Source organism: Haliotis cracherodii, unplaced genomic scaffold (genome assembly GCF_022045235.1).
Source record: "Haliotis cracherodii isolate W230 unplaced genomic scaffold, xgHalCrac1.p SCAF_10, whole genome shotgun sequence".
NCBI classification, from domain to species: Eukaryota; Metazoa; Mollusca; class Gastropoda; order Lepetellida; family Haliotidae; genus Haliotis; species Haliotis cracherodii.
In genome coordinates, this window is record NW_027266265.1 from 40,129,358 (window position 1) to 40,155,081 (window position 25,724).

Here is a 25,724-nt window from a genome sequence, read left to right on the forward strand (position 1 = left end):
GGCTGAAGCTGAGTGTAGATGGTAGCCACACTGTTGTGAGTCAGTGTCTGGTGTACCAGAACAACATGGACAACTCGAGCGGAAACGTACTCGGGGTGACTGCAAAGGTATGTCTCTCTTACGGAAGCCTCTTAGGGCCATTTGTTTTTTTCTTGAAATTTCAAGATGTTATATTGAAATTTCAAGATACATACTAAGTTGAAATTCCTAGATAGTGATCTTGAAATTTCAAGATAAGTTGAAATTTATGTTGAACTTATTATCTCGAAATTTCATCTTAGTATGTGTCATGAAAATTCAACTTAGTACCTTGCAATTTCAACATAACATCTTGAAATTTCAACATAACATCTTGAAATTTCGACTTAGTATCTTGAAATTTCAAGAAGAAAAAACAAAAATACAAATGGCCCCAAAAGGCTTCCGTACTCTCTGGTTGGATGGCGGGTTGTTGTTGCTTAAAGGTGTTTTAGAAGTCACCTCCTGCCTGTGTAATTTCGGCTGATCCGTCCTTCTTTGCGACTCATATTTTGTTTGTTTGTTGTTTGACACCGCACTCAGCAATATTCCAGCTATATGACGGCGGTCTGTAAATAATCGAGTCTGGGCCAGACAATCCAGTGATTGACATCATGAGCATCGATCTACGCAATTGGGATACGATGACATGCATGAACCAAGTAAGCAAGCCTGACCACCCGATCTCATTAGTAGCCTCTTACGACAAGAATGGGCTGCTGAAGATCAATTCTAACCATGGTCTTCACGGGTTCTGGGACTCGTGTGTGACTAGGTTACATTTTTTGGGAGGTTTTCTATTGATAACATTCCTGTTTCTATTTTGATAGTATTTCTATTTTCGTTTTGATATCATTTGATGTTTAGTTTTTAGAAATTGATAAAGCGGATCTAACTGCAATTCTTGTTTTAGCCGAGCCCGGGCTGGGCAAGGTCTTAACATTCCAGTAACAAGTAAGCAATGGGTTCGGGCTGATTGCAAGATGGGCATACCTTATCATGGTGCTGTTTGTGACCGAGTCTGAGGCGTGAGATGGCTACTTCAACTTTCGTTTCATTTAAGTATGAGTGTGGATTTGGGGTTAGTGTCGGGTTACTCGAGTAGGAGACGGATAGAGCCATTACTCGAGTAGGAGTCGAATAGAGCCATTACTCGAGTAGGAGTCGGATAGAGCCATTACTCGAGTAGGAGTCGGATGGAGCCATTACTCGAGTAGGAGACGGATAGATCTATTACTGGAGTAGGAGGCGGATAGAGCCATTACTCGAGTAGGAGTCGGATAGAGATATTACTCGAGTAGGAGTGGGATAGAGACATTACTCGAGTAGGAGATTGGTTACTCGAGTAGGAGTCGGATAGATCGATTACTCGAGTAGGAGTCGGATAGAGCCATTACTCCAGCAGGAGTCGGGTTGATTCATTACGCGAGTAGGAAACGGGTAGAGCTAGTAGGGATAGCCACTTCTACTCGAGTAGGAGTCGGTGGAGCCATTACTCGAGTAGGAGTCGGATAGATCGATTACTCGAGTAGGAGACGGATAGTGCCATTACTCGAGTAGGAGTCGGATAGAGATATTACTCGAGTAGGAGTCGGATAGAGATATTACTCGAGTAGGAGTCGGATAGAGACATAACTCGAGTAGGAGGTGGGTTACTCGAGTAGGAGTCGGATAGATCGATTACTCGAGTAGGAGTCGGATAGAGCCATTACTCGAGTAGGAGATGGGTTACTCGAGTAGGTGTCGGATAGATCGATTACTCGAGTAGGACTCGGATAGAGACATCACTCGAGTAGGAGATGGGTTACTCGAGTAGGAGTCGGATAGATCGATTACTCGAGTAGGAGTCGGATAGAGCCATTACTCGAGTAGGAGTCGGATAGAGATATTACTCGAGTAGGAGTCGGATAGATCGATTACTCGAGTAGGAGACGGATAGAGCCATTACTCGAGTAGGAGTCGGATAGAGACATTACTCGAGTTGGAGTCGGATAGATCGATTACTCGAGTAGGAGTCGGATAGAGCCATAACTCCAGCAGGAGACGGTGGAGCCATTACTCGAGTAGGAGTCGGTGGAGCCATTACTCGAGTAGGAGTCAGGTATATCCATTGATCGAGGAGTCGTGTGGAGCTATAACTCGAGTAATATATAACGTTGGGATGCTAGGATATTTCCTGTCCTTCACACCACCCGCAAACAGTTATCAGTAGTAATGTCAACCAAAGGTTGTGTCCCTGTAGAGCTGTGTATAAATAAAGATGTGTTGAAGAATATAATTCGGGGAACGACAAGGTGTTGATGACAACCGTTTAGTTTATTGCCGTGCCTCAAGTACCCTAGGACCTGAGTACTCTTGAACACTTGTTTATTGCCGCGTTCTCAAGTTTTAACACATCCACCCATTCCACCCTTACTGATTTGTACAGCGTTATTTGTCCTGCGTGCTTTAGGGAAAACAATCTCCCGACAGTTTTACTGACGTGTAGTCAATCCGCTGTGTTGCCATGCTCGCACTTTCGGCGCCGTTGAGTTTGATGTTGAACGACTCCATGCTATGCGACGGTAACCACTTCCTGAGTTCATAGGGGTCGAGTCATTATATTTCTGAATATAGTTCGTGAAAAAAAAGTGTCGCGAACACAGTCACATTACCAAGTGATTTGCAAAATCTAATTTTATGGCCGTAGTTTGTTTTTTTGAAAGGGCAAGTTCACAAGGAAATGAACCTTTTTTTCTTGTACTTTTTCCACATTAAAAGTGTTAACATAGAAGTGTCATAGACAAAAATATAAAAACATCATATTTAATTAACATATTTTTTGCACTAAAACGATTTATATTTTTCACATTTACCAAGTGTTCTATTTCCATAACAAAAACACCATGGCTTATGTCCCTTGCAATATGACGTCATTGGTGCCAATTGATAAACATTATGACGTCATCATGCTTTGTTAGAGCCGCTTCACGTGGTGTAGGTACAGTTTTTGTGATTCTAGCATCTCAGATGCCAGCCAGAATTGTGTTATGCTGAGTCACCACTGCGCCGGAGTGTGTCGTAGACCATGTTGTTTTACCGCAAACTGGTCCTTGATATCTTTTGCGTTGAGAATAGACAGGGACCCAGTTGAATTGGCACCAATGACGTCATAATCTAAGGGGGATAACTCAGGCCTATTTCGCTCGTGAAACGAAGGCCTCATAACGGCATATCACTTTCACACTATTGTGAGCTTCCTACTTTCACTGTGAAAAAAAATGAGTGTATATTTTCAAACACAGATACTAACTAATTCTAAAATTGCGTTTTGTTTAGAAAAAGAAAAAAAGTGATTTTTGCGTGTACACTTCCCCTTTAACGCCGCACTCTGCAATATTCCAGCTACATGACGGCGGTCTGTAAATAATCGAGTCTGGACCAGGCAATCCAGTGATTGACATCATGAGCATCGATCCAGGCTATTGGGCACGATAACATACATCAACCAAGTCAGCGAGCCTGACCGCCCCATCCCGTGAAGTCGCCTCTTACGACAAGCATAGTCGCCCTGTCAGGACGCTCTGATCGATAAACAAGATCTATACTGTGATAGAACGGGTCTTACATCGCGATATGCATCAAATCACGTGAGCACCTTGATTAAAAACATGGAAAGATTTGGAAAATATCTACTGACAACAAGTTGGCGGTGCACATGCTTTGCAAATCCTGCAATCGATCGAAATCTGCATGACAGTTTATGAACCGGATTTCGATTTTCGGTACGCGATTGTGATTGGATTATGCATAGACTCGTCAGTCCAGCCAAAATGTAACTCCATAATACCAGCCTGGTTCGTCAAGGTTGGAAACTGGACTTTTATAGTCAGTTAACTCTCTTGCCTCGGGAAGATGACCCCAACGCGAGGATCGTTGCTCATAATATCAACCAAATGGATCGGGTTTAGTACGAATATGACTCAGCGGATTTAAAACAAACTGTATTTGTATATGGCGTCTGCAGTCATAGAGGGTAGGCGATGTGGGTCATGGGAAACAAACGACGTCTCCATGCAGTACAGGAATGTGGATGCTACTTGTCACTTCGGTGGTCGGAACCATATATAGGGCAGATGTTTTGGCAGCGGAGGAATCGCCACTACTGGCACCGAACTGACACGTGGTCTCTAACACTGTTATCACATGCCTATCTGGTACACATCAGTTCGTATCTAAAACACAGCTGAGTGCAACTTGAGGCGCGATGGGTTCTAAGACAAGGGGACCCGCGTCCATTCAGTCTAACCCGTCAGTGCTAGAGCTCTGAGGCATCTTGATTGTGTGTCCTGTGCTGTATACCTTTAATATACTCAAGATGTTGTTCTCAGATGTGAGGCTCAGAACTTGTCACTGAAGTGCATACATGTCTTATTTCAGTATATTATATACACTATAAAATTTAATGTAGTGTATTTATCATTTTTGCGTATATATTGATCCAGTTTGATTAAAATCATTCGCACGAACGGTGGGGGGTGGGGGCGGAGGGGAATGTGTGTTGGGGTGGGGGGGGTGGGGTTGGGGGTTGTGTGGGTGTGTGCACTGTGGAACCAGTCGTCTGTCGCCGCAATTCGCTGTGCAGAGTTGTGTCCCTTGGGCATGTCAGAAACCTGGTTGGGGGTTTCCCGTTTCGTACCGTTTATGTTTCTAGGTTTGTCAGCACCAAATCCGTGCTCATGTATTTCACCAAAGTGGTAAATGAGACCTGCATCACTTCAGTCTTTCCTCTCACTTAAAGCTGACACCATGATATAACTGAAATATTGTCAAAAGCGGCGTTAAACCCAACTCACTCACTCCTCCAATGGCCATTATATACTTACTTGTTTCTACAGTCTGACGTCAATATTTGTCGCCAAATAGTGACCACAGACCATATACTAGAACTGTCCGGTTAATGTATTCTGTTAGTGAGTGAGTTGGGTTTAAAGCCCATTGGTATTTCAGTATATGACATGTCAAATTATCTTGGGTGGAAAGCCAAGAGAGGCCGTAGTCCAGGCTACACTATACCCAGGAAACCAAGCTGGTGGTAGCTGTTCACCGCTTGAGTCAATCCCACGAACATGGGTATGATGTATACCAAGGATCATAATCGGGGCGAAACTGGGATTCGAACCACAATCAGCGCGTCCTGGAACGCGCAGCATGATGCGGTCATCAAATCAGCTTGTACATATTTGAAATCTCTGACGGACCAAACGAATCTTGTAGTTTTCAAGGAATAATAACGCAGTGTCATTAAATCGCCTCGTTTAAAGGTCTATCACGTTCCCTCTTCAGGTAATTTCCACGTTACCCCTGCCAGGAACGCCGACCATGCAGCAGTCAAGTCAAGACATCCGTCGGAACTCTAGCAGCACCATCCCCTACCCCCGGGATGGCTCACACCGGCGCCTCTCCAGCAGTCTCTCAGCTGGCATAGTAACATGTGACCCAACATTGAAGGACTGGACGGACCGCTACATGTACAAACGTAAGTGGGCCCGTGAAGATCCGGGGTAGAACAGGTCTTCAGCAACCCATGCTTGCCTAAAAGGCGACTATGCTTGCCGTAAGAGGCGATTAACGGGATCGGGTGGTCAGGCTCCCTGACTTGGTTGATGCATGTAATTGTATCCCAATTGCGTAGATCGATGCTCATGATGTCAATCACTGGGTTGTCTGGCCTAGACCCGATTATTTACTCACCGCCGTCATGTAACTGTAATATTGCTTAGTGCGGCGTTAAACAACAAACAAACAAACGTAAGTGACTCGGGCGCACCTCCAGTTTGACGCTGACCCAGTTTTCGGTAATGGCGTCACCTGGAATGTTCGTGTCTGAATAATAATTAATTATCTCGCCTTGTCACTGACCTAACACATCCCCAGTACTATTGCTATTCAAAGTATTGCAAATCTGATATAATAGCATTGTCACCATGGCAACCGGTGCCATTGGGACCGGCTAATATTTCCTGGTTTATTAATATTGATTTGCTCGTGTTCGATATGGTCTCGATAATCCTGAGGATTCTACAAGCCATGTGGTATCTGTACTGGGCTGTTATGCTGCGTAATACAATAGGTACGGGTGTGTGTTTATTACACGCGGAACTATTTATTTGCAATTGACATTTTCTAAAATAAACACGTGGCAACAACCTGTTACACAATATTCATTAATCCACTCGCCATAAAGCGATACATTTTTAAAAATATTTAAACGTATCATGTATTACATACAGTAAACTACGTTTATAAGGAACACGCTTATAACGAACTGACAGATATAACGAAATTATTTATGGGTCCCTGCAATTTGCTGTATAGTTGCTGTATATATGCACATAACGAACTACGGTTATTACGAACTAAAGAAAGTGGTCCCTTTGAGTACGTTATAACCGTAGTTTACACTACTTCTAAATTTACTCGTCACAAAATGAGATTTAATCAAGTAAACTCTGAAAGCCTCAGAGCCCCTGGAACATATTCCATTTAGAGACTATATTATTTTTAAAAATGTATCCTGGGTCCCCACTGTGAACCGGTAGTATGAAAACGCGCTAGTCTAACGTCTTGAAACAGTAAGATCGGCGTTGGTGTGCCATAGTTCCTGTAAAAGTTTCAATTTTACCACCTTCATTTGAACGGGAAAGCAATTTCTTACCATTTCGATAATACTTTTCTTCATATTTTGAATTGGTATAAATTAGTTAAAGCTAATGAGGATAATGTTAATGGTAGGAAATCACCTGTTTATATTATGAAGGTATTCTGGCATGACGAAGTGTAAACGATCACCTTAAGAGGGTTCATGGAGTAAGTTCTGAGGCTCACACAGAATTAAGGAATTGCGAATTTCTGAAATATTTTCTTTTGGGCCTACATGATATAATAGAGGTATATCCTCAAAAACTTGAGTCAGTTGAACAAATTGTTCCGCTGTGACAGTAAATGGTCAAACTTGAGGATCAAGTACGTGTATTTGAAGAAAAAGGGCTTAACACCAAAAGCCATCCATGAAGATATACTGACGGAAATGGGTGAGTGAGTTGGGTTTAACGCCGCTTTTAACAGTATTCCAGTTACATTACGGCGTGTCAGCTTAATGTGGGAGGAAAGTCCGAAGTGATGCAGGTCTCAGACTTTTACCACTTCGTTGAAACCCACGAGCACGGGTATGGTGCTGACAAACCTAGAAACATAATCGGGGCGAACCGGGATTCGAACCCACAATCATAGGTTTCTGGCTGGCCAAGGGACGCAACTCTGCACAGCGAATCGCGGCGCCTTAGCCGACTCGGACACCCGTGCCCCCACTGACGGAAATTAATAAGGGGTCAGTTAGTTTTTAACACAGTAAAATGATATGATATCATGAGTTCCCAGGCTTGTCTACCAAATACGCGTTGGAAACAGTGCACACAAACGCATCTCAACATTTGATTCTGACATGTGTTAATTTGTTTGCGCTATTTCAAATAAGCTAAGAGTAAAAGATTATTTTCCTATATTTTTCACGATTCCCTTTTTCGTTGCCATCAGTATATATGAGTACTACCCTGGGGAAGGATGCCCCTCCCCATGACACCGTAACGAGGTGGACAGCAGAATGTCCTATCGGCTGGAAACGTTACGACTTCCGTGTTCTGGAATACCGAGCGTGTCATCATGGTGGACTATCTTCCAAAAAGCCATACAATCGACGGACCATATTATGTTGTACCTTTGAAGCAATTACGGGATGAAACTGAGACCAAGAGACGTGGGAAACTGAGATAAATATGTGCTCTTCTATCAGGACAATGCAACAGTGCACAATCAGTGGCTACATGGCCATCAGTGGCCATGGCTACAATCCGCGAATTTGTGTTTGAACTTTTTGAGCACCTTTCTAATTCTCCGGATCTGGCTCCCCCACGCTTCTATATTCCCTGATCCCAAGCATGAGGAAAGCTCTAGCAATGACGCCATAATGGCTGTGGAGAACGTATTGGACATCCAAGAAAAAAACTGCTGCGAAACTGGGATACAATCCCTCCAACATCCCGAAGGTGTATCATTGTGGAAGGAGGGTATGTCCAATAACGAATAATGGCCCATTTCTTCTAAGGCGACACTGTTTGCTGTGCAGAGATGCGTCCCTTGGGCACGCCAGAAACCTATGGTCGCGAGTTCGAATCCCGGTTCACCCCTGTTGTTCCTAGGTCTGTCACACCATGCCCATGCGCGTGAGTTTCACCAAAGTGGTCAACGTTTGAGACCTGCATCATATCTGGCTTTCCTCCCACATTATTAAGGCACGCCATAATATTTGGAATACTGTTAAAAACGACTCATTTAGTTCTGATTTTCCTGTAAACGACGACAGAGGTGTCACTTCTTTATAGAATAGGGGCGGTCGGGTAGCCTAGCGTTCACTCGTCACGCCGAAGACCTGGGTTCGATTCCCGACATGGGTACAATGTGTGAAGCCCATTTCTGGTGTCCCCCGCCGTGATATTGCTGGAATATTGCTAAAAGCGGCGTAAAACCAAACTCACTCACTCACTCTTTATAGAATAGTTTGGTTAGTGGGATCACCTGGTGGAAGATTTTGAAATAAGATACGACTTTCCATTCTGAAACATTTTAATTAATGAACTTTCTTTCAACAGACGTTGTGCCTATAGTTGAATGACAATAGTACACGTTACTTCACCAGACTACAGCACTATAATCCCTTAATCCGACGACTGGAACAATGGTTGATTAAGCTCCCTTTGAATATCATTACTCTAATTGTCACTATATATAGGGATATGCGTCAATCGATATTTGATCGCCACGCGGGATGGTCTGTCTCTGACAGCTGGAGTATATACAACAGGTAGATATATGACCTTAATTAGCCAAATTAACCCATCGCCTCATTATATCGACACACCTTCATACTGGAAGCGTGACGTGACGGAAGAGATGTGGATAGGATACCCTTGTACTGTCCAGTGAGATCAGAAAGCCGGACACCACATCCCCATCTTGCCTCGAATGGAGCCACACCCAGATACCGCTGAGTAAATTATACGATGCGCGCGCATTATTCACGGGTATTTCGTTGGCTGCAGTTATTGTGTATCAGTGTCGTCAGGTGACATGCTTGCAAGATACGGGTAGCTTCTGCATTGTGCTGCACCCTTGCCTTAGAGACAGTGTCCCTCTCCCTCCGTCGCAGGGCAGCGCCATGGATACCTCGACCCGCGTTAATCGGAAACTACAGAGAACCAATGTTGTTCAGTTTGAAGGTGTGAATTCAAGTACGTACTCTTTAAGTGTATTTTACATTAATGTTTAAATTAGAAATACGAAAGGTTTGTATGTAGTCCATTTCACAGAGTTATACTGTCGTGAAGTCGTGACCTTCTCTGAATGCATCAACCATGTTTTGCATTGATTTCAGATCGCTCTGTCCTTCCGTTGTCATGAGAAACCAAATGACATTTTACTGATAAATCCGCCATTGACAGATGTGTGGTAATTAGTTGTGTCGTATGTTGATGATGCCAGCACGGACAGAGAATAGTGTCATGTGAAATGTACAGTGTAGATACCTTGGACAGCTAACGTGCAAAGTTGTATGTATATATAAGTATGAAGGCTGTGGCAGTGCTGTCGTCGGCGACGAGGTCGCTCATGTCATCTAACGGTATAAAGAGCTGTTGTGCTGTGGCGTTACTGTCAGCGTGTATTGATCGGAGCTCGCATCTGCAAAGGGTAAAGGGTTGAGGAAGTCAATCATCTGTTCGAAGACGTAGGACTAAAATAGGTTCCCTCCGATTTGTGACCCATTTTGAAATTTGTCGATGTTATGTTTGCATGGGGAATTATGTCAGTGTTTCAAGAGTCAACCGATATTGTTGAACGTGCTAACTGCCTGACATGATAATGTCTGTGTGTCTTTATATGATGTCGTAAATTGGTTAAGGTTAAACTCAATAAATCATTATTGTTGAGTAGGATTGGTTTCACGCCGCGTTAAACAATACTTCATTTTTATCACGGCGTGTCATTTTGATGTGTGTATGATGTGTGTTTGTGTGTGTGTGTGTGGGGGGGGGGGGGGGGGGGGGGGTTGTCATATTTTGTACTTGATAACATTTTACAACTCATACAAAGAATGATAGAATTTAACGGACTTATGATAGGAAAGGGAGGGAGTGTGGGTCAGGGGAGTTTGCCCGTAAAAGTATTGTTGGCATATCATAGATGGCAAGACGTGAGTTACTATAGACGACAACATAGGCATGTAAATAACCCCGCGTCCCCCCTCCTCTCGTCTCCCCCTCCCCCACCCTATCGTCTCCATATTTACGCATCAGGAAGTTATGGAGGCAGTCGTCTGAGGCGCTGAAATTCGTTCTGGATCTCTTGAGTTGCGTCCCTTGGACACGCCAGAAATCTATGCTCGTGGGTTTAAAACCCACTTTGCCAATTTCTAGTGTAAAAACTGCTGTTCTTCTCAGCGAGTATTCAGACAAGTGCCATAGGCTTCCGGCCTCTACTCCACACAGCAGGCAATGGTTGGGTTCGCATACAGTGTATGCGCGAGGTGGGGCTAATTTGACTCCCATGAGTTACACACGGTTTTATATCATGAGCTGTGTTAGAGTTGTGATAGATACACGTCATTATTACACCGCACATCGGTCGTATATATGCTTTTCGTAAGAGGCGACAATACAAACAAACAAAAAAAACAAACGTACACAACTCCGTGAAGTGCCGAGTCTGATCAAAGCCGCGTCAATATTACGCTTGGTTTGTTTGTTTGTTTGTTTGTTTGTTATTATACGCCGCACTCAGCAATATTCCAGCTGTATGCCGGCGGTCTTTAAATAATCTAGTCTGGACCAGACAATCCAGTGATTCATATCATGTGCATCGATCTACGCATTTGGGATTCAATGGCCTGTATCAACCAAGCCAGTGAGCCTGACCACCTGGCCCCGGTAGTCGCCTCTTACGAGAAGCCTAGGTTGCTGAAGACCAATTTTAATCAGGATCTATTGTCCTCCAGTATCGATGTAAAATCGAGAGGACTATTGCTGAGCCCGATCACACCAAACAATAAGCTTAATTAGAGTGAGTGAGTTGGGTTTAACGCCGCTTTTAACAGTATTCCAGTTATATCACGGCGTGTCAGCTTAATGTAGGAGGAAAGCCCGGGGTGATGAAGGACTGAGACGTTTATCACTTCGGTGAAAAACACGAGCACGGGTATGGTGCTGACAAACCTAGAAACATAATCGGGGTGAACCGGGATTCGAACCCACAATCATAGGTTTCTGGCGTGCCCAAGGGACGCAACTCTGCACAGCGAGTCGCGGCGCCTTAGACGACTGGGCCATCCCCAGCGTAATTAGAAGGGTAAAGGGGCATTCACACGGTACAACTAGTTGTATACAATTTGTTGCATGCAACTTGTTGGACGTGAGTTGTACGGAATAGGACATGCTCTATTTTCATGAGACAAGTTGTACGTACGCAGCCAATCAAAACGCGTATGAAAATCACGTGACATTTACACGTCAATTTGTAAACAAAAATGGCGACTCCGATTCACGTCGGTAAGTTCTGCTTTTCGGTATCCTAAGTGTCACCACTCAATAAAGGACCTATGAAAAGTAGGTACCACTGTCCCAAATTATATATTTTGACATTTGCATCGGTCTAATTCTCCAGGTTAAACTGTTTATAGTGTTATTTGAAACGACAGGCTATGTGACTGTATACTGTAGTGTAGACCAAGGTGAGATTAGGTACATATACGTTTCTAAAACTTAAAATACATTATACACACAAATAAACGTCACAGTTTTAGATTCTGAGGAGAATTATCTATCATGTGATGCCATTAACAACTATGTTAGGCAAAGCATATGTATCACTAATGACATCTGAAAATAGTGTACAGCGAAAATATTGCCATTCGCATTTTACCAATTCACTGTTCTAAATGTGATTATTTATTTAAATAAGGTATAGCTACATGATAATTTCAATTACAAAAACATTGGGTTTCGTTTCTGCTCTTCACCAATCATGATTCCAAAAAGACTCCAATAATCCTATATTCGTTTTCGAAACAAAAACTCTGGACCGAACCGCCATGTTGATAGCGTTGGGCAATCACGGTTCTTTTCGCGTTTGACGAGATGCCTATCACATCACATGTATTTCACACTCAGCTACGATACATACATCCCTGAATTCATCATACCATTAAGAATCAAATGACATTTTGTCTAAGTCACCAATACAAACGGTCCAAATGAAATCAACCGCAATATTCAAGTGTGATACCAAACCCTGTGCTCTTCTCATTGAAAAAAATGTAAACAAAGCAAACTTCTAATTTTACTTAACATTTTCTACTATTCCGAGAGATTTAGTCGTCAATTTTTTGCCGACATTAGCTCGGATTATTACGAATATGCAATTGCAATATGCAAATTGAGGAATAAATAATTAGAGTATAGATACTTTTTTGGAAAAGTCAACAGAAATCGTTCCACGTGACGCCATGATATTGACGCAAAATCACACACACTAACGACGGTATTGGTCTGCCTGCCCACATAGTATCAAGGCGAGAATGGAAACATAAAAACAAACAGAACTTGTTGATTTCAGATTGATTCTGATTACTTAACTTACATGACTCATTTATGTATGTATGTGATCCCAGCATCACGGTAAAACTTACTCCAAACATATTACGCGTACTGCTATCAGTGAACTCGCTACGTTATGACGGAAGGTTACCAGTAGTGATGTCATATTAGTATACGTCAACATCAACATCGTTGTACATATTTGTTATTTCCTTTGAGGTGCGGGTGAACTAGCACACAACGCATTCAGTTCATGAAGTAGTTTACTGTTTCAATCTTCAATTATAATTTGAATATCTCTTCAATATCTTTTCACCCAGTAAAATAATGCACTGCTGCAAAATGGGTACATGTATGCAGTACTGTTACTAATATAATCTGAAATGCCATAGAATTTATGAAACTCATAATAATCAGCTGTTTTTTTATCACAGAAATTGACATTCATCGTGTTATTTTTCCTAAAAGATGCCTGGTGAATGTACCACACTGCAGCATATACATATTTCCTTTGGAGAATTGTGAAATATTCATTGTGGCAAATTTATATAGATAGGTTAAATAAAACATGCCCTTCATTTCTTAAATTAAAGTAAATGTACACCTGAAGGAAATTCGTCACGTTATATTTTTTATTAATGTATAACTCATGAGTGGACAACTATTTGTTTTACATTTGGATTTTATCGTCTAATTGGCGGAACATTGACAGCTAAGGCTTTTTGTCAGAGATATCGCGAGACCCGAGTTGTATGCAACTCGCCGCCGTGTGAATGCCGAGTTGTATACAACTTCAGTTTGTGCAACTAATTGCATACAACAAGTTGTATACAACTAGTTGTACCGTGTGATTGAACAAATCGACAAATCGATTGTGATCGACAAATGAGCTGCCGTCCTTGCAGCCCGGTGTTAAGGATCTGGGCTTGCACTAAGAATCACCATTACCCAACAGCTTTCGAAATCCACGCTAGTCCGCTATACCGTGACTACTAAATTGTGCTAAGGACAAGTAACAATGCAATGATGGAAGTCCTCATAATAAATAATCAGGGCCGTAGTTATTTATTTTTTTAGTTGTGCCTCCTGTCTGGACCTGTCTTGGTTAGTTAGAGGTCGTTGTCATTTTACTGGAATGGTGCCGACTGCAGCGAAAATCACTCATTCCGACAATCCTGTGATTGTTGATTGCGGTTTTGAAAACCATGTAACTTAACCAAGGTTACATGGACGACGGCCTAGCTGAGTTTAACAGTATACACTGAAGGCTGTGAACCTCGTGTCGTTGTCTCGTTGACATGGATTCTGCCACGTGTTCACATACATCACACTGGGAAGGTCGCTTATATGCCACACATTTATTATCTAGATTGTTGTGAGGATTATACAGAAGGTATTAATTGCTTGTGTATCTACTGATTTTTTCGTAAATCAGTGTGCCCCTCTACACGTTTGTTTGTTTGTTGTTTAACGCCGCTCTCAGCAATATTCCAGCTATATGACGACGGTCTGTAAAATAATCGAGTCTGGACCAGACAATCCAGTGATTGACATCATGAGCATCATTCCCCGCAATTGAGATCGATGACACGCATAAACCAAGTCAGCGAGCCTGACCACCCGATCCTGTTAGTCGCTTCTTACGACAAGCATAATCGCCTTTTACGGAAAGCATATGGGTTGCTGAAGACCTATTCTAGCCCAGATCACGGGTCGTCCCACTACATAGTCCAGTTTGACCCCACTAACGTCATAATCTTTGTAACATTTATGACAATGTTATGCCATGTAACGAGATACGGAGAAGTCCCCGCTTTATTCAGATTCTGTCCACATCAGTCATATCAGGACTCTTGCATGCGGCGTAAAACAACCCTCACTCACTCTCCTCTTTTTGCGTCGCTTTTTGACAATTTAGATCATATTATAGCGGGATAAACAATAATTGAATTCAGACACATCATCAAAGCGGCTACCAACACAGTGATGTTTTTCGTCTTTTGTTAACCGTTCTTTAAAAGCTGACGAAAATCAGTCTTGATACAAACGCTTGGACTATTTCAGTGTTTGCTTGAACACCTGTCTGCTGATGCAGACAATTGCTAAGGCGGGTCGTTCTTCAAATATATACAGTCACCATAGTAGTATTATATATACACTCAAAGCGAGTAAAGTTTTATCATCTCTTAGGTATGTATTACAAGTCGACCTGACAGACATTGGAATGTTAATTGTCTGCTCGTGTTCCCACGACCCGCCACCAGGGTGCGCTGTTAGGGTTACCATCCCTTACAAAAAAGCCGGAGGTCATTCACTGAATGATAAATACTGCGACGTCAGCGAAGCGTAGCATTACAAAAATTGTAGAATTAAATTATGTCCAAATCAATCAGCGATAGGCACTGAAATTAATTTGTTCAATGGGCCGTGGTTGGTTGTCAAAAACAAAGGGCCATATGCGAAAATTTAAAAAAGAAACTTGAAGTGCGAGGGTTGAGAATTAACCTCCTGCATAGTCGAAAATAAACGGAAAAAAAAGTATACACATGTCTGACATTGCAAAAACGGATTCTATTCAGGGAGTCATCATTATTTAAATACGGGTGAATGTTATCAAAGTTTGTACATTTTAGTAACATCCCCTCCCCTAGAGCCCCTCATGGTTTATTCTCCCTGTTTTATTGAAGCCCATTTCTGGTGTCCCCCGCCGTGATATTGCTGGAATATTGCTAAAAGCGGCGTAAAACCATTCTCACTCACTCACTTATTGTAAGATAAACAACTTCCACTCGTCGTTTATTTCTTAGATATAAGCCGGAACTGGTACAAACCGCCCACCACCCCCTTATTTTTAACAAAGATCATTTTATTTTTGGGACTAAATGTTGGCCAACCTTGGAGCAAGTGACTGAGCTTCAGAAACCAATGTTCTTCTCTTCCCAGATTGTCCAGAATGGAAGGCTATGTACCCAGAGACAAAAGGAAAACGTCAGTCGCCGATCAACCTGTTTTCACAAGACGCCGTGTACGACCCTTCATTGACGAAAAGTCAGATGACCTTCGCATACAGCACATCACGTGACACAGAAATACTTAACAACGGTCACACATTGGTCATCTACCCGAGGTCAAAGCAAGGTAATTCAATGACTATTTACTCAGGTTATTTGTATTTCAAATTTGCAGGTCTTTTGGTCATGGATCACAACACATATAAACATATATTTAATGGCGTCGCTAAATATGATAATCACTATCAGAAAATGTGTACCTTGATTTCACGGACAAATTCATCATCTGGCATCATCTGTGGGAATATGGGGGTACGGGTGGCCTAGTCGTCTAAGGCGCCGCAATTCACTGTGCAGAGTTGCGTCCCTTTGGTACACCAGAAACCTATGATTGTGGGTTCGAATCTCGGTTCACCCCGATTATGCTTCTAGGTTTGTCAGCACAATACCCGTGCACGTGGGTTTCACTCTGTGGGAATATGTTACAAGTGTATTATGATGTATAACATGGGGATTGGGTGGTACTGTACCATGATACCCTATCATTCAAGTCAAAGGAGTCTGTGACTTGAACGATAGGGTATCATGGTACCGATGGCATGGGTCGATGTACATGTCACTGGTCAAGGCTGTTGGAATAGGCTGGGATACTGCTGTTGAGGCATTAAACAACATTCACTCACTAACCATGTGTTTAAATAGGACACTTATCCCAGTGTCGGCTTGTTTAGGTCGAACCTGATCCACCAGACCGTGGAGCATTAAGTATATCTTTAAAGGTTTGTTCTGAAAATGGGTGCATGGGTGGCCAAGTCGTCCGAGGCGCAGCAATTCGCTGTGCAGAGCTGCGTCCTTTGGGCACGCCAGAAACCTATGATCGTGGGTTCCATTTCCGTCTGGTTTCACCCAAGTCCATGGTAAACGTCTAAGACCTGCATATCGGGATTTCCCCCACATCAAGCTGACAAGCCGTGATATAGCCGTAATACTGTTCAAAGCGACGTAAAACACAACTCATTTACTCACTTGTTCTGAAAACAGCAACATACACGGATGTTGGGTGTGAGGTGTTCCGGACATAGAAATGTTTCTTAACAATTGCTCTGTTGTTTCCTACAGTGTTGAGCGGGGGTCCCCTGTCCCACGGGAGTGAGTATGAGCTGGGGGAGATCCGCTTCCACTGGGGTCGGGATGACACCCGGGGCTCCGAGCATACCGTCAACAACAAGGCGTTTCCTATGGAAGTAAGTACTCCAATAATAGGTGAGGTGAAAAGAAGTGTGTGTGTGTGTGTGTGTGTGTGTGTGTGTGTGTGTGTGTGTGTGTGTGTGTGTGGACTAAAGCCGATTTCATAGTGCTAGCCCACTCAGATACCATGCTGCGGTTAAACATGAATACCCCACTCAGACACAGTATACTGACTCCGAGCCGACCACTCCTTGTTTTAATGTGGAGCGCCAGACAGGGTAACAACAAGTACCATCTTTTAACGTCTATCGGTATGACGCGACTGGATACTCTGATATAAGGATCATTGTTTGGATGCAGCGGAGGGAGTGTGTGTGAATGCTGTTTTCCGCCGCAATCAACACTGTTTCAGCACTGTCACAACGGCCAGTAAATACTTGAGTTCGTGACAGGTAGACTGGTGGTTGATAATACGAGCAATGGTCATTCGGATGCGAAGACATACAATCAACAAGGTTACTGAAACGAACCAACCGACTCCCGGCAATTTAGCATCCAAGAGTGATAATTATGATCCCTCTGGGATTCCGAGCAAGGCTTGCCGCACGAGGCGACAAAACTAGCACCAGGCGACTAAGTCCGGTGGTCAGGTTCTGAGACTTGTTGATTGCGTGTCATCGTACTCAAACAGCGTTGGGCGTTTGGTCAGTCTGACCCAGGCCGCCATCCTACAGCTGTAATAGAACTGAGAGCGGCGCTAAGCAACAAACAAAAACACATACAGTGGGGGTACGGTGGGGGTACTGTGGATGTTTTCCACGCGTGATGTTGTGCATGCGCGAGGGAAGCAAGGCTATTTATTGTCATCATGTGTTTAGCCCGGAGGCAGGGTGTAATATGGGCTTTGAGTTTGCGGATAAGGCGTTGATTCATCTGCATTAGATACACTTTCAGTTTCAAACCGTGACTCATTGAGGAGGGGACATACATATGCCTACGACAGTGACATCACAAGCCTGTACCTTATTGCAGCATTCGTCAACGCTGGCATCTTTCCATGACCTTCATGAAGTAATTGTGACCTTGTGCCATTCCGGAACATGCTGATACCTTCTTGTAGCATTCGTCAACGCTGGCATCTTTCCGTGACCTTCATGAAGTAATTGTGATCTTGTGCCATTCCGGAACATGCTGATACCTTCTTGTAGCATTCGTCAACGCTGGCATCTTTCCGTGACCTTCATGAAGTAATTGTGACCTTGTGCCATTCCGGAACATGCTGATACCTTCTTGTAGCATTCGTCACTGCTCGCATCTTTCCGTGACCTTCATGAAGTAATTGTTACCTTGTGCCATTCCGGGACATGATGATACCATCTTGTAGCATTCGTCACTGCTCGCATCTTTCCGTGACCTTCAGGAAGTAAGTGTGACCTTGTGCCATTCCGGGACATGCTGATACCTTCTTGTAGCATTCGTCACTGCTCGCAACTTTCCGTGATCTTCAAGAAGTAATTTGGACCTTGTGCCATTCCGGGACATGCTGATACTTTCTTGTAGCATTCGTCAACGCTCGCACATTTCCGTGACCTTCAGGAAGTAAGTGTGACCTTGTGCCATTCCGGAACATGCTGATACCTTCTTGTAGCATTCGTCACTGCTCGCATCTTTCCGTGACCTTCAAGAAGTATTTGTGACCTTGTGCCATTCCGGATCGTGCTGATACCTTCTTGTAGCATTCGTCACTGCTCGCATCTTTCCGTGACCTTCAAGAAGTAATTGTGACCTTGTGCCATTCCGGGACAAGCTGATACCTTCTTGTAGCATTCGTCACTGCTCGCAACTTTCCGTGATCTTCAAGAAGTAATTTGGACCTTGTGCCATTCCGGGACATGCTGATACTTTCTTGTAGCATTCGTCAACGCTCGCACATTTCCGTGACCTTCAGGAAGTAAGTGTGACCTTGTGCCATTCCGGAACATGCTGATACCTTCTTGTAGCATTCGTCACTGCTCGCATCTTTCCGTGACCTTCATGAAGTAATTGTGACCTTGTGCCATTCCGGAACATGCTGATACCTCCTTGTAGCATTCGTCACTGCTCGCATCTTTCCGTGATCTTCAAGAAGTAATTGTGACCTTGTGCCATTCCGGGACATGCTGATACCTTCTTGTAGCATTCGTCACTGCTCGCATCTTTCCGTGACCTTCAAGAAGTAATTGTGACCTTGTGCCATTCCGGGACATGCTGATACTTTCTTGTAGCATTCGTCACTGCTCGCATCTTTCCGTGACCTTCAAGAAGTAATTGTGACCTTGTGCCATTCCGGAACATGCTGATACCTTCTTGTAGCATTCGTCAACGCTGGCATCTTTCCGTGACCTTCATGAAGTAATTGTGACCTTGTGCTATTCCGGAACATGCTGATACTTTCTTGTAGCATTCGTCACTGCTCGCATCTTTCCGTGACCTTCAGGAAGTAATTGTGACCTTGTGCCATTCCGGAACATGCTGATACCTTCTTGTAGCATTCGTCACTGCTCGCATCTTTCCGTGACCTACCATGAGGGCCATTTGTCATCACTAGCGTGTTTGTGTAATCCCGGAATGACACGGGCTGGTCTCGAATGTTTTTGTAGGTAACGGAAAGATGCGGGTAGTGACGAATAGCGTGTCACATCCCGATTAGATCAAGATGTAATCACGTCGATCTTTACAGCGAAATGGTCACATGGCATCCTAAACATTCACAGAACAAAAGTTTCTCTCAGACAGAGGTAACGTTGTGTGTACAATAAAGATTATGTTATTTATAGAAGATTTGGAATAATCAACTATGAGTCATGAATTCACAATGCAATTTAGAAAGTGGTCAAATGTAACAAATGTTATATTTGGGATAACACTTTCTTAGTAAAGTACAGATTCTCGTACTTTTTGGGTTGAGTCCCGTCCGGGATTCGAACCCACTATGAGTCCGTGTCTAAGGACCGGCGTTTAGTCACAGTAGGGGATTAAAATGCCGGGTGAAATTGTGAACTGCGCCCATACCTGAACCGAACTCAGTAGTTAACTGAACTACGATCTGTTACACCAGATGACATTCCTTCCTCCCATCGACTACGCAGACAATGCTGCATTTGTACTTAAGTTATAGTCACTGTGTATGAACTTTGTATGAACTGTGTTTCAATTTGTACTGATATTGTAAAATGTATTGTAATTAATGTTTTATTATGGTATTTCAGGGTATTCTTAAATACAAATCAAATAAATTTACTTTCCTCATTCTTATTTTACAACTTTCCCTAAGCCTTAAATAACACACCGTGGCCTTTGTTCAAGTTAATTGGTTACCTGGCCAAGGGGTGAACCGTTTTAGCGTTTTGTTTATACTCCCCATGAGCTGTCGCCTTCCTGAGAATAAACCTTCAATACATATCATGAAAGTGGTTATACCATCCTATATTTAGCTTGCGCTACACACATCCATGCACTGTATGTGTGCATATATAAATGTTTTTGCCTTTCTCTATTAGGTGCAACTCATTCACTGGAATACCCGTCACCAAGACAACCAAGAGGATGCCTTGGGTCGGCCAGGGGGCGTGGTTATTGTATCCCTCTTCACGCAAGTGAGTGACATATATAATGTAATATAATATATGATATGATATGATATGATATGATATGATATGATATGATATGATATGATATACAAATTCCGAGGCATACCTTTATCCTCTACCCAGGTATGTTCCGAATGTCGTGATAGGGTTTGAAACAAGACACACTCTTTAAACCTAAAGTCTAAACTAAACTCATCTACTTATTAAATATGCACGTTGGCTCGTCTTGACGTTTCTGAGGGGCGATGTGATCACCTAGTGGTTAAAGCGTTCGCTTGTCACCGTAGGCTCAGGTTCTATTCCCCACATAGGTACAATATGTGAAGCCCATTTCAGGTGTCCCCTGCCGTGATATTGCTTGAATACCACTGAAAGCGGCGTAAAACAATACTCACCCACTGACGTTCCTGTCCTTGCAGGTAGGCCGCGAGCATCAAGGATTGCGAGTCATCACCGACGGTCTCGAGGATGTCCAATATAAGGTAGTCTACATTCTTAAATCAATCTTAGAAATATAATGAAATATTTACATTCATTTGGATAAATAATTCTCATTTTTCATGTATTTTTAGGGTCGTCAGAAATCCCTACTGACCGGTTTCAACCCTGCGTGCCTTCTCCCAGGTTGGTGCCAAAACATAATCACGTGTCATGCAGTCAATGTCACATGTAAAGTCACGTGTCCCATAGTCACTTGTCACATGCATGGTCACCTGTCACACTGTCTTTACCATATTTAGACCCTAAACACGTTTAGCTTCAATAACAATCCTAAACATGTCAAGCTTATGGGACAAGGGACATGATTAGGTTTTGTGTTTAGGATCTAAACACATTGTTACAGTGTAACCACGTGTCCCAGGCATGCGTCGTCACGTGTCGTATTCAGTCATTTGTCAGAATGCATAGCCGCTTGTCACATATATAGCCACGTGTCACGTACAGTCACGTGTCTCATAGTCACTTGCACAGTCGCTTGTCACATATATAGCCACGTGTCACGTACAGTCACGTGTCACGTACAGTCACGTGTCTCATAGTCACTTGTCACTTGCACAGTCGCTTGTCACATATATAGCCACGTGTCACGCAGAGTCACCCTCCTCCACCCACCTCGGCATTTATTCCAAATTTAAAAATTCCAAAAATTCAATATAATTAAGCAACCCCTAAAAGCCCCCTCTTGGGTTGCACACACCACTTTCACCCTTTTCGGAATACACTAAATGGTCTGGCCAGACCCGTGTGCGAAATACGCTACAGTCGGAAAGCGCACGTTAAATCTTCTATAATTTTTTAATTTGACGTTTACACGATATACGGCTTTTGCATTGGACGAGAGGTCGGTCACATGACCGCGAAATTGACGTTCATAAGTGTATGAACGACACAATTTGACGTTCATACGTTTTTCACGAGACCGTGTTCTTGAAATGACGTAAACACTGACGGACTACTTCCACATTCCTGGGGAAACCCCTGGGATTTCCCTTGCACGAAAACACACATAAGCATTATTTCTGATCATTTAGAACCTTTAATCTTGGTCTCAGCAATTCAGTATACATTGAGAAACGTAAGAGAGCTTGACTGCCTGATTGTTTACGAATTTCCTCGCTACGGCCCATCCTAATGAAAAAACGAAAAAATGCACATTGAAATCAGTATCGACTCGATCTGTGTCTAGGCTGACAGTGACCGTCTCCAGCAATCTACGAATTTACCTTGGTATCTGTTTGACGCATCTTTAATCACCTTTTAATAATCGGTTAGTTGATCAATGATGACTAACACATGTAACCGCCACAGGTTCATTAACAACTTTGGAAATCCTCCCGTCACGTTTATCGTGTCGGCCATTTTGACGTCTTGTACTTGATGTAAATGTATTACGACGCGCTGTCATTGTGACTGACTTACTGAGGTAGTTCATTACAGACCTTTCTCATCTAAGGGGGATATTATATGAACACATGTGTTGCGTTAGATGTTTCTGAAGAGCAAGTTCTGCATCCATTCGCTCATGTCACCTCTCTTTTTGGGGAACTATTTTATTCCGCGATATAGCTAGTTGTTGTTTGGCTGTCAGTGTAAACATGAAGTCACACGTACTAAATAAAATTGTGTTTAGATCTTGGCCTACATCCTTTGAGGTAAGAAATTGTGATAAAAAATGATAAGAATTGACCTTCACTTTGTGTGAGTTCATTGGATTATGAACCTTCATAGAGTGAGGGCCAAACATTGTATGAACGTCGTCGCAAGCTCCGACGTTCATACAGTTTGGCCCTCACTCTATGAAGGTTCATAATCCAATGAACTCACACAAAGTGAAGGTCAATTCTTAAATATCAGTCAGTCAGTCAGTCAGTAGAGTCACATGTTTCATAGTCACTTGTCACTTGCATAGTCGCTTGTCACTTGTCACAAACATAGCCATGAGTCAACATCCTATGTTACATACTGCATTCCTGTATTTTAGGCACAGATCCCCCTTACATAATTAGTGCAGTGTATGAAAATGAGATGTTGTCTCCCAGTTGGAAGCCAATAGTCCCTATTTGTACTTTTCGCTAAGTCTTAAAGGTGTCTCTCCTGCTTTGTGTGAGTGTTTACCAGGAATTGTATCTATCTGTACTTTCAGACCCTTCTTTAAGAGATTTCTGGACGTACGACGGCTCGCTCACAGCGCCCCCTTGTAACGAAGAGGTGACGTGGATCCTCTTCCGGTACCCTCTGATGATCTCACATCCGCAGGTACACCATGAAGACCGATCTCTTCAATTCGGCTTTGAGTTGTTTGGTAACGCCGAACTCAGCAATATTCCAGCTATATATAACGGCCGCCTGTAAATAATCAAGCCCAATAGCTGATATTATGAGCAACGATCCACTCCATAACGAAAATATTTTGTTCTCGTATATTTCAAAATAATCTCCCCGAAGTATTCTGTTTAAATACCAGAGTGAAAGACGGTTTATTTTAGTTTCTGGACTATTGTTGTCTCAATTGCCGACAGAATCTAAGCTGGAAATATCTACTTGTCGGACAGTTTCGTTTACCGAATCAGGCGGATCGTCAATATCCGCTTTCCTTGGGAGGGACTGCATTTGAACTTAATCTTCTCAGACTGTTCATCATTTGTTTGCAGATAGAGGAGTTCCGGCGCCTGCGTACCACGAGCAAAGGCGACATACTTCGCGTGGGGGATGACGGAATTATGGTTGACAACTTCCGGCCAATCCAGCCTCTACACGGGCGGAAGTGCCGAGCTTCTTTCCAGTCTTGACCTATCAGGGCGCTCCTATGACATCATGGATATTTATAACACAGCGCGGAATTCTTTTGGAGACATTGATGTTGAGAACGTGTTAATAGTGAAGAACATTCCTATACTTGAGTGGATGTCTGTAAACGCAAAACGTCTCTGGAATGGCAAATCTCTACTGGAGATATTTTATTAATGAATGAAGTCGATGTTGACAAATTGAGGTTGCCGTTGGACATAGAAGAGCCTCCTCTTCAACAATATCTTCCCGGGTATCACCGCCCTGGAAGGTAGTATGAGTAAAACATTCAATCGACCAAACATCCAGATCTGCGTTTTCAACTTGACAAGATGTTGGTACTACAAATTGATGAATGTGCCGACATGATGGAACGGGAAGGGTAGTGAAATTAAGCTTTGTCCCATTTACGACAGGGACGAGTATCTCGGGTACTAATGTCGGACCGGGAAGATCCGGGGTAGAATAGGTCTTCTGCAACCCATGGTAGCCGTAAAAGGCGACTATGCTTGTAAGAGGCAACTGACGGGATTGTGTGGTCAGGCTCGATGACTTGGTTGATGCATGTCATCGTATCCCAATTGCGTGGATCGATGCTCATGATGTCAATCACTGGATTGTCTGATCCAGACTCGATTATTTACAGACCGCCGTCTTATAGCTAGAAAAGTGCTGAGTGCGGGGCTAAACAATAAACAAAACTGATGTCGGGTGGGTCCTGTACACGTTAGTCACGTGATATATTGTTAATAAGAATAACAGTAAAAACTTCATGGTTACACAGCAAGTCGCCAATGTTCGCATTACTTTCTGACTATGCACGCATTCCTTCTGACTTTTATAGGTTCAGTCAACTTCAGTGTATCCATAATCAGATCGTTTTATTCGTTTTATCTATATAGCTTTTGCCAGGGCTCCGGTAAAACAATTCCCAATCAGACATTTTGTACCGAACTCTTGAGACCGACAGCGGGTACCCTGGGAGAAAATATGGACTCGTCCCAGCCCTAATCTCTATAAACATCGTGAGTGAGTGAGTTGGGTTTAACACCGCTTTTAACAGTATTCCAGTTATATCGCGGCGTTTCAGCTTAATGTGGGAGGAATGCCAGAATTGATGCAGGTCTCAGACGTTTACCACTTCGGTGAAACACACGAGCACGGGTATGGTGCTGACAAACCTAGACACATAATCGGGGCGAACCGGGAATCGAACCCACAATCATAGGTTTCTGGCGTGCCCAAAGGACGCAACTCTGCACAGCGAATCGCGGCGCCTTAGACGACTGGGCCACCCGTGTCTCCCCTATAAACATCGACTAAAGGGACAAGTGAAGGGAGGGGATGTGAGAGATCGCATACACTCTCAGCTCATGAGGAAACGTATTTGTCATTTGCAATTGTGTCCAATTGAAAAGTATTTTTTTCACATGGACAATATCAAGGTAATTAGACGCCTGAAGATCCGGGGTAGAACAGGTCTTCAGCAACACATGCTTGCCGTAAAATGCGTCTATGCTTGTGGGCCATGCTTGTCGTAAGAGACGATCGGGATCAGGTAGTCAGGCTCGCTGACTTGGTTGATGTATGTCATCGTATCCCAATTGCGTAGATCGATGCTCATGTCAATCACTGGATTGTCTGGCCCAGATTCGATTTTTACAGACCGTGGTCACATAGCTGGAATATTGCTGAGTGCGGTGTTAAACAACAAACAAAATCAACAAAATTAACCACACACATCCGATTTACTGTGTGAGGTTACTATTAACTTGGCAATGTTGTCCTTTCCACATGACCTGACCAGGTCCAAAATGCCCGTACATGTTAAAGACATTTGTATACGCACAGCACTGGTGGATATATATTACCTTGTGGGGTATATGTATGACAGTAGTACTATATAT

The 25,724-nt window shown here is 43.1% G+C and overlaps 1 protein-coding gene across 1 annotated transcript; it reads left to right on the forward strand.

The window, feature by feature from the left end:
* The first annotated feature begins 34 nt into the window (after nucleotides 1-34).
* On the forward strand, nucleotides 35-24,109 carry LOC139450501 (carbonic anhydrase-related protein-like). Its single transcript, XM_071232232.1, has 9 exons — nucleotides 35-107; nucleotides 5,344-5,536; nucleotides 15,645-15,839; nucleotides 16,832-16,956; nucleotides 20,440-20,535; nucleotides 20,949-21,011; nucleotides 21,102-21,153; nucleotides 23,174-23,286; nucleotides 23,682-24,109. The coding sequence occupies exons 1-9, from the start codon at nucleotides 66-68 to the stop codon at nucleotides 23,817-23,819; spliced, it is 1,017 nt and encodes a 338-aa protein (XP_071088333.1). The 5' UTR covers nucleotides 35-65; the 3' UTR covers nucleotides 23,820-24,109.
* The last annotated feature ends 1,615 nt before the right edge of the window (nucleotides 24,110-25,724 follow it).